General features: G+C 43.0%; 1 protein-coding gene across 2 annotated transcripts in view; it reads right to left on the bottom strand.

Annotated features, from left to right (window-relative positions):
* The window catches only part of LOC103397970 (glutamate receptor ionotropic, NMDA 1-like), a 28824-nt gene that overhangs the window by 6138 nt on the left and 12320 nt on the right, over positions 1-10366 (bottom strand). For both annotated transcript variants that reach the window (XM_008336431.3, XM_008336430.3), the window contains exons 6-20: positions 10096-10193; positions 9006-9127; positions 5262-5436; positions 5027-5177; positions 4834-4920; positions 4470-4605; positions 4021-4148; positions 3312-3476; positions 2789-2907; positions 2593-2705; positions 2353-2501; positions 2020-2177; positions 1779-1940; positions 1291-1400; positions 1032-1177 (exon numbers count right to left, since the gene is read on the bottom strand). In XM_008336431.3, coding sequence (XP_008334653.1) covers positions 1032-1177; positions 1291-1400; positions 1779-1940; positions 2020-2177; positions 2353-2501; positions 2593-2705; positions 2789-2907; positions 3312-3476; positions 4021-4148; positions 4470-4605; positions 4834-4920; positions 5027-5177; positions 5262-5436; positions 9006-9127; positions 10096-10193 — 2019 coding nt within the window. The remainder of the gene's footprint in view (positions 1-1031; positions 1178-1290; positions 1401-1778; positions 1941-2019; positions 2178-2352; positions 2502-2592; positions 2706-2788; positions 2908-3311; positions 3477-4020; positions 4149-4469; positions 4606-4833; positions 4921-5026; positions 5178-5261; positions 5437-9005; positions 9128-10095; positions 10194-10366) is intronic.

Raw genomic sequence — 10366 nt, 5'->3', positions numbered from 1 at the left:
CCTCCTGAGGGAAACACTGCAATACTACTACAATAATACAATACTACTAAAATAAATGATAAAATAAATGTAAACCTAATCCCTACGCTGGTACAGTAACATGCTAAGCTACATGCTAAGTGCCTTCAGTGATGTGTACTGAAGGCACTTAGCATGTAGCTTAGCATGTAGCATGCCACTGTATCAGCGCAGGGACCTCAAACGCGAAGGAACTGAACTAGAGCTGAAACTAAAAGTTTTTTTTTTTTTCAGTTTAAGTAAGTAATATCATGACATAATGTGTTGTACTGCAGTATGTTGTACATTTTTTAGTTTCCCCGAGTCTGTCACAGTTTAGTCAACAACACGACCTCATCCATCTTTAACAGAAACCACAACGATGAATTTCTGAGATTTCTCCGCTCATCAACCGAACTGAGACGCACGCATACATTATACATGAGTTTTATGCTCCGCGGCGTGTACTGCGTGTAACGCTACGTGACGTGCGTGATTTGCTACATAAACAAAAACAGCAAAAATACATATTTTATTTTATATATTATTATATAATATATATAATATATTATATTTTAGATTTTTTATTATTATATTTTTATTATTTTAAAATTTATATAACAGCTATATAAACAAAATAAATAAAAATACAATAAATATATAAATATAAATATATAGTTTTTTGTCACATAAAGCAAACGTTTTTTTCCACTTTTTGTACGAATTGTTTTTGTTTTAAAATCCAATATAGAGATAAGGTTAGTAGATGTTTTAGCTAACTGAGCTAACGGCTGCTACTGCCAAAATGCTGGAAAACGTCAACTCAAAGTCTTAACATCAGACGTCAGTGTCATGTGACCTTTGCCTTACACAAGAACAATGAAGAGAGAAAAAAGTAAAACATCCTGTTGAATTTAAAATAAAACAAATGGGAAATTTAAAAAAAATACACTAAAAAAAAGAGTTATATTACTTTACATTCCTTGACAGTGACTTCACCAGACTAACAATAAAAAAGAAAAAAAGTCAAATACCTGAAGGTTCTTCCTCCACACGTTGACGGCGGCGAAGGCGAGCTGCATCTGTTTCCTGCGAGCGTCTTTGTGACGTTTGTAGGCGATCTCGATGAAGATGAGGAAGATCCCGGCGACGATGCCACCAGCCACCAACATGAAGACACCTGAGGGGGAGGACAGGAGGACGGGAGGGGGAGGCGATCAACATCATCAACACCACGTACTACAGCTGGATGGCGCTAACGTCTACGTAGGTGGGACCTGATCTGAGACCTACCTGCCATGTTCTCAAAGGTCAGTGTGGCGGGAGCGTTGCTTCGCGAGTCACACTCCTGGTATCGAACCCACGTCTTGTCCAAATCCTCCATGAAGCCATTCTCGTGGGAACTGAGGGGAAGAAAAAGATCAAAAATGTTTAATCTGGATATCAGATTTTTTTTGTCTTTTTCTTGTCTGTGACCTTTTTTAAGGAAGTCTTTGTGGAAGTTGGAAAGTTTTTAATGAAATTTGTTTGGTTCAGTCGTGTCAGTTTTCACAAGTGAAGCCACTGCCCTCTTGTGGCCGTAGATAATACAGAGTTTTTTTCATATATAAGTTGCAGTAATACTAGGCTCTTTGTGGTATTTTACTAAACAATTTAGTAGTATTCATTTAAATTAAGTTTTTTTACAGGTCTCTACTGTATGTACATGCTTTTCAAACAACCAAAAAAAAATGACATCAGTCTGATACTTATTTTTGAAAATAAAAAAAGGTGTATTTTACCTAAGAATAGCCAGGGAAACATTCTGTTTCCACGGACTGTCTTTTCTCATTCCAATGCCGAATCCCGAGCGGAAGAAAAGCTCTCCCGTTGTCACCAGGTCACACTTCTGCGAGGCCTCGAACTCTAACACGGCGCTGTCCCAGATGAATGCGTGGAGCTTGCTGCAGGAGGAGGACGAAGACAGGTGTGACAGGTGGCGCTATTAGTCCGTCCGAACAAATAAATGAAACGGTAGCCTACTTGTCTCTGACGGCTTGGATGGCCTCGGCGGCGCTCTCGTAGTTGTGCTTCTCCATGTGCCTGTACATGGTGCTCAGCTCCACCTGCCGCCTGAAGTAAATATCCACCGAGCTCTGCTTCACTGTGGCGTAGATGAATTTATCTGACGGATTCCGCAGCTAAAGACAAACAGCAGACGGACAGAGCGTGAGTTGCGGAGGAGTTGAGGCGCCAAGTATATTTCTCACCAGTCACCGCCGTCCTCTGCATAAATCAATAAACGCATCAGTGAACAGACGACGCGTTCACTCGCCCTAATCCAAACTGAAACCTCTTAGGATCAAACCGCCTCACCCTGGGGTCGTTGATGCCAGTGATGCGCTCCTCAGGCCGATCCAGCACCAGGAAGGCTGCCAGGTTGGCAGTATACGATGCTACGATTATCATGGCAAATCCTGCCCACACCATACCTAAAATCCTCGCCGAGAAACTCCGAGGAGCTCCTGCACAGAACACCAAGACACACTGCTGTTGTTGTCGTCGCCGACAGGACGGAGGAAGAAACGCGGGGAGACGATCGGAGAAACTCCTCACCTTCTCCTATACCGGAGTTCAGCAGTACTCCCCATGAGAACCACATGGCTGACGAAAGGGTGAGGGCGTCTTCTTCTTCTTCTTCGCTATTGACTTTAAACCTTCCAAACGGGCTGCACACACACACACACACTAAAATCTGGTTTTCTGAGGCCAAAACCTAATAATAAAAATAATAATAATGTGACGTGTTCACCTGAATCGGTCTAATAGGTAGAGCATCACTGCCACCACATGGACCGACAGACCGACTAACAGCCACAGTGTACTCTGGAACGGCTGCATGAATGAGTCCAGAGTGCTGCGTGGGATTTCCTGCACACAAAAAGTTCAAGTTAAACCAGGTTTAGATTTTGACGATACGTGAGAAATACAATTTCTAAAATCTTAAATTTCTAATTTAAGATGCGCTTTTGTAATCCAGCCCGCTGAACATGGTCTGATAAAAAAAAAAAAAACGACATCAATCCTTCTGTTTCATGCATAACTACGAATTTCATAACTGTAATTTCACTTGATGCCACTAGATGGCGGTAGACGTCAACTGAACCAAATTATCAACGAAAGTTCAGGTTTTATCTCTATAATTTCATCTGGCATTCCACTCCAGGTAATTCCTGATCTTCGTTCCGCCCCGCCAGCCAAGGGTTTACCCGCCCCTGCTCCGACGCCTGCGTTAGCGGTGTTGCTGTTGTCGTTTGCAGCACAAGCCGTTTTACCTTTTTGACCAGGATGGTAAGCCCCTGGTATTTGAAGGGTTTGGAGAACTCTATGTACTGAGCACGCTCGTTGTTGATGGTGAGAGGAGCCACGATCATGTCGGCGAGACCTCCCAGCAGCTCCCCCATCATCCCGTTCCACTCTTTCTTGTTGCTGTTGTTGACCTACAGTAGGGAGCAGAGGACAGGAGTGTCTGTTGGTCCATGAGAATAAAATCTGCATCGATTCAAAAAGAAAGACAAGGTGTGACGGGGGGCAAAGAGGAGCAAAGAGGGGAATTGGGGGGTCGGGAAGGACAGGGAGAGCGAGTGAGAGACATAGAGAGTGACAGAGGGAAACAACTAATGTCTTTCTTAGACTTAACAAGGTCACAGCCGGGGACGGAAGGCTGGTAACCATAGCAACAAGCATCAGCGCTGGGCTGGTGTTGAATCAGTAAAACAGCGTAAGAGTGAGAGAGGAAGAAAGAGAGGGAGGGGGGAGAAAGAGAGAGGGGGAGAGTGACAGTAAAATCCGATCATAGACCCAGACTGACGGACTGTCCGTCATCACTGATTTAGACAATTTCTCGGTTGGTCCTCAATTAAAATGGCCCAAAAAAAGAACAAAAATTATTAAAAGATCTTAAAAAATACACTCACCTCAGGTCTAAAAAAAACCCCAAACAAGCTAGCTGATACGACCTATTCCCCTCGTAGAAATACTCACTCGCTCCTGCGTGCCAAATTTTCCATCTGCCACCAGGTGGACCTCGTAGGTGAAGTTCATGCTCATCGCCAACTTGATGAGCAAGTCGATGCAAAAACCGTAGCAACACTGAGGAACAGTGGGCTGACCTGGACACAGCGTTACAAACACTTGATAAAATATCTAGCGTTTTATTAATATGTCGTTAGAACTTCTGAACTTTATAATCAGTTCATTCAAATCGACTGTCAATCAAAAATCAACATTTTCCTCTCGTTGGTATCTGCAACGGTGTGGCGTATTAAACCCTGTTGAAGCTCAGCCTTATGGGAAAATAAAATGAAAAACGCATGTAAGCGACGAGAGTCTTTAAAATATTATTTTCATTTTAATTTGTTGAAAATGTTTCTTTGTTGAGATCGAGTTCAAAGATTATTTTTCACGGCATCAAACGTTCTTGGTAAGAGTACCTGGTATAGTACCGTTGGGTCCGGTACAAATCACCTTCTTGATCAAGACTCCATTCACACTGTACTCTTCTTTACATGTCCCGTCACTCCTGGTTGGCTTCACGTAGACGAACGGCTCCTGATGAATTGTCACAATCTGAAAAAACAAAAAAACAAAACACAGTTTGTACTGCGACTACAGAATTGTACAGTTACCGGTACGACACCCTGAGGAACCCCTCTGAAGATTTCAAATGTCAGTCTTGTCTGCCTGGACAATGCTGATTCTACAAAGTGTGTCAAAGATTGTTTCAATATATGGGGCAACTACGGGAGTATTCTGTAGCAGCTTGCGATACCGGTAGAAGAAGAAGTACTGTAGTACCTTTAGCTTAGTCGACATCTGGTATCCGATTGGTTTCTCGGTCTCTCCTCCAGGCCAGATGATCTTCCTCTGAGGGTTCATTATGACCTGTTTATAACACAAACACACACATTGACCTCTCACCCGGTGACGACCCACGATGTGGTGGTTGGTGATTTTTCCGCTAACTAGTGCGAACACCGGTGTTACTGACCTGCGATCCGTTGAAGACTCCGACCTGAAGAACTCGACCGGACTTCTGCTGGTAGTTCATGATACTGTAGGTGGCGAAACGCCGGTCTCCGTCGTCGTTGAACTCGATTCGTCCCGTCAAACCGTCGGCGTACTTAGAGGACATGAGGACCCTGGAAGTCCGAACACGAGAGGAGGTTGAATGACTGGAGAAACATTGGAGATAAAGTCGGTCAACTTCCTGTACTGGTACCGACCGTTTAAAGAGCGGTCCGGTCCTCCAGATGTTGGTGTTACCCACACAACCCCTGGGCGGCTCTGTGATGTTCTCTTTCTCAAATAACTCCTGCAGAGACTGAGCGACGACGGCCACAGCGTCAGCGATGTGAGCCGACTCATTCTTACCGTTGATTAGCTGGAGGCCCAGCAGTCCTAAAAGTGGACACACACACACACACACACAGCAGATGGTTAGTTAGAGATTAGCCAAAGATGCTAACGTCCGCGCACGCTTTGATTAAAACATTGTGCCCATGTTTTAGTTTCAATCATCTGATTAAGAGCGCTTCAGTTTCATTTACACACCCACATTCTGGGCCTTGGGCATATTAGGGTTGAGTTAGGGACGAGCAAAGTGCATGCTGGGAGTTCACTCTGAGAATCATTGCAGTTTGTTGTAAATAAGACGAGGCCGTTGAGCCGTCTTGAACTGAGTGGTGTTTTTTTTTTCTACAGAGAATTGTCACACTGCAACAACAGTGTTCGCATTTGTCACCCAGCTGAATAACAACAGTCGGCTAACACCGTAAGAAGAAAAAAAAATTACTAGAGCACTCAACTCGTAGATCACAGTCTATGAATTGAACGATAGAGGAATCTAAGTTTAAGATAAAAATCGCATAAATACAGTAGTAAACATATTTTGGTTTCAGAAGCGTGCTAACCGCTAGCAGCTATACCTACACTTAAACCAAATTTAAATTTAAAAATCAGCACAGACCTGCTGTCATAGACAAGAATCAGCTGCTATTGCTATTGCTAAAAATGCTATTTTCACATCTATCACACGTTTCACTAATTAAATAAATACACAAGTAAACATATTTTGGTTTCGGAAGCATGCTAACCGCTAGCTGCTATACTGTACTTACTCTTAAACCAGTAAGTTTAGAGTTTAGACTTTATAGATAAAAATCACCACAGGCCTGCTGTCGCACACAAGAATCAGCTGCTAACGCTATTTTCCAGATGTATCCCCCAACTTCCCTTTACTACTTAATACAGTTTTACTGCAGCTAATCTTTTAGCATAGCATAGCATACCTATTTGAGCCATTGCGTACAGGTCATTAGATTTGTCATGCGAACCTGAACCTACAGATAGTTATTGTTAAGAACGGAATGCTAACGATGTCAGCAGACTGCGCTAAAGTCAACTGAAGCATCAAATTGCTGAGTGTGACAAATATCTAGAGAAGAAGAAAAAAAACTACAAAATTCAAAACACCTCAGTGAAGCTAGGTCGCTCGTATGTCGTTTCGTACTTCTCTAAGACTTAAGTAAAATGAGAAAACGCACTCTCTCTCTATATATATATATATATTGTATATATATATCCAATGGTAGGTCTGTGTAAAAAGCTACCATGAGTAAACAATATCGTAAAAGCCTCCCTGAACATCAGATGTTTTTTTTTTTCTCAGAGTGCCCATTAACTACACTTCAAAGGTAAAGTATACTTATGCACATAAAGACCTTTGGAGGCAGATACTTTCCAAAATAGCAGAGGATGGCTGGAGAAGATCTCTGTCCTTGTTGAGTGGCTGATTACAAAGGAGCCGGTGATAAGTACAGTCCTACTGCAGTTTGAAGTTTGATGACAACCAAAATATGTTTAAATGCAAAAAAAAAATTCATGCGTACTAGGAGTTTTGTGATTTTGGAAAACAAACTTTTCCACTTCAGGACCTAAATATACATGGACATACAGTATGTGGCTCAATATATACAGACGTACTGTATATATGGACATATTCGGCAGACTGTGTAATCAGCTGTCTCAACAAGCTCGGCCTCAAACTGTCGTGTGAATTGACCAACGCTAAAGGACAGAGCATCAAGCAAATGACAAAAAGCAAAGACGGCGTCTTACCGGTGCACGTTCAGACAACGGTCACGGAAACTGCTGCAACACAAGCTGTTTGTCACCCCCCCCTCCCCGAAAAAAAATAAATAAAAAAAACCCAGAACCACCAACCCCTCCCGCGTACCACCCCCCGCCCCCTCTTCCAACCTTCCCCGAATAGCAGCGCATGTTACTGGCTACTGTGAGAACGGGCAGACGGGCGGGCGGACGACAACACACTGGGAAATGAAATAAACAAAAAAAGATGTTAGACACATTTAAAGCCACACAGTTACAACGTCGCCAGAGGAAAAGAGAGAGAGAGAGAGAGAGAGAGTGAGGTTAGGAACCTTTAAACATGTGCCTTTGATGTTTAAACGTTCAACCGGAGGTCAGAGGAAACCAGATATAGAGATACCAGGAAGCTAAGAAGCCAGCTGAGATGATGATTAGCTTCCTTCAACACAGAACTACAGCACTACCAGAGAGAGAGAGAGAGACACAGAGAGACAGAGAGAGAGAGGTAGACAGGTGCAATCTTTTCATTGTCTTGATATAAGTGTTTGTGTTCCTTTTTTTCATAAAAAAAAAAATAGCTGCAGCTGTAAATTTGCCAGCATGAAAGTCACGGTACACACCCGATGAATACTAATGAGTTCCTTCATCCTCCTGGAGACAGAAATACGAACTCGGTTGGTGAAGGCACGGATTGAAGAGGCTCGTGAGAATGCGGAATTTCACTTTACAACCCAATTAATAGCAACACCTGAAAACAGTACCGATAACAGCACTTCATCATCTGAACCACTAGGCTGTCGGGGTTTTAAGGATTTCCATAATACGACATAAAAACTTTCCCTAAGTTTCTCTGAGTTCATGAAAAAAAAAAATCAATAAATTTAAATCAGTGCTGTGATGCATTTGTTAGGGTTGTGATTTACAGTGTAATTTACACACAACAGCATCTGACTGTGTGAGCACAGGTCAACTGGAGTGACCCACGTGTAAGAAGAGCTACCTATCTATTGACCGATCGTCAGCATCGGTTATTAGCAAAATCGCCTCCCAAAAAAAAATTTGGACAGCAGGGGGCACTAACGTATCTGCCAAATGTAAAAACCCAAATTTTTGTCTGATATTATTATTGGATGTTTATTTTGGAATCCAGTCGTGACCTGGATTGGATCGGCCAACCAATATTACTGGCCGACCGATATTATCGGCTCGATATTAGCATATTATGTAATATCTGAAAGAATCGTTATAGGTTTTTCCTCCGATAATGAATAACGCAGCGCCTGGGTTTCGCCAAATGATGTGTGACCTAAAAATAGTTTTGGGGATAAACGGCTGTATATTACAGTGGAAGTCACTAGATGGCAGCATAGCAATAAATAAATAAGTATTACCAGGCCTATATCGGTATCGGTTGATATCAGAATCGGGTATTAAGTGTTTGGACAATATCGGCATATCGGAAAAAAAGTAAATATCGGACATCCCTGCGATATAGCATAAAACTATTCATCAAATGACTCAGTAGTTCAGGGGCTTTTGTTTCTTCCACCTTCTGTCACCGCGTCTATTTTTGTTCTCTACAAAAATATCTTATTTAAAAAACAGAGAAATACAGTGGTGACAGCTCAGAGGCTCAGAGGTATTTTTGTCTGCAGCATGTTTTTCATGGCAACATCGCGTCTGCCTGATGGAGCCAGACAGACTGGTGGAAATGCCAGCTCTTATCTTCCTAACGTGGGACTCTGCCCACAGTCGGGCTGACACTAAGATGGAAGCAGAGCTGAGAAGCACGGAGAGAGTGTGAGTCGGAGAAGAAGGAAGAAAAACAAAAGAAGAGGAGGAGGCGAAGGTTGACGTACCATCTGGAGCTTCACTCAGAGCTTTTCCATTCATCTCTCTTTCTCCGACCAGCCACACATAACCGGAGCCGGTCATGTTGAGCTGACGGGCCGCTTTGTACATGGCCGCGGCTTCATCCTCACTGCAACAAGAGACACGAAAATCTTAAAAGATGATGAGGGAAAAAATAGCAACTCTTCAAAAGCAAAAAAACCAACAGGAACTCTCCTTCAAAGTGAAAGTGAGAGTAAACACAAACAACAGTGGAACCTCGAGATACGAGCATCCTGACATACGAGTATTTTGGGATACGCCGAGCAAATTTTGGCCTCGAGATATGAGTACGCTTACAGACGCCGAAGCTAGGTGTTCGAGCAGTCGGAGCAGCCCACGCCGCCTCACATGTTCTCTTCACGTGTTCGTCGACTTCTGTACACATCTCCCACGAGTCTTCCGTATTATGTTTGCGTTCTCTAAGTGACTTTCTCTCTATTTTGTGCATTACTCTTAATAATAGTGATTATTATTTCTTATGGGAAGACTTATGGGAAAACTGTGCAGAACAGCAGGGGGCACCAACCGTATTTGTCAAATATAAAAACCCACATTTTTGTCTGATATTATTATTGGATGTTTATTTTGGAATCCAGTCGTGACTTGGATTGGACGGTTACGTGGGCTATAACAATATACCAGGGATGTCCGATAATATCGGCCGACCAATATTAGCATAATATGTAATACCTGTAAGAACTGTTATCGGTTTTTCCTCCGATAATGAAAACCCGAGAACGCAATGCCTTTTGGGTTTCGCCAAATGATGTGTGACCTGAAAATAGTTTTGGGGATAAATGACGGTATATTAAAGTGAAGGTCACTAGATGGCAGCATTGCAGCTCATTTAATTAAACTCACACTCTCTTATGGGAAAACATGATTCGAGATACGAGCTCGGTCCTGGAACGGATTATGTTCGTATCTCAAGGTTCAACTGTACATTTCATTACTAGTTGCTAACTAATTATTGGCCAATATTGTGGTAAATATTGAGTATTTATGCAGTTACTAATCTCCATCGACCATTATCGACGAAAGACGGTTTCTGCAAACCTGGCAGAGAGGATGATGACTCGAGCCTCCAGGTCCTTGGCCTCGAGTAGCAGCGCCGTCAGGTTGGTGTCCTGGTTGAACATCAGCACCTTTTCTGCCTGTTCGATCACCGGCACATGGTGACAGGGCAGCAGTGCGGGGCAACGGGCGCCGCCGTCGGAGAACATTCAGAAACACAGTGGAACAACAACAACACAGGACACATCGTAGCACAGGCATCGTTAGCTTAGAACCATCAAGGACTCCACCCCCCCCCCCCCCCCCCCCCCCC

Source organism: Cynoglossus semilaevis, chromosome Z (genome assembly GCF_000523025.1).
Source record: "Cynoglossus semilaevis isolate Cse_v1.0 chromosome Z, Cse_v1.0, whole genome shotgun sequence".
Lineage (NCBI taxonomy): Eukaryota > Metazoa > Chordata > Actinopteri > Pleuronectiformes > Cynoglossidae > Cynoglossus > Cynoglossus semilaevis.
Note: the sequence above shows the minus strand (reverse complement) of the source record. Positions and strands in the feature narration are given on the sequence as shown.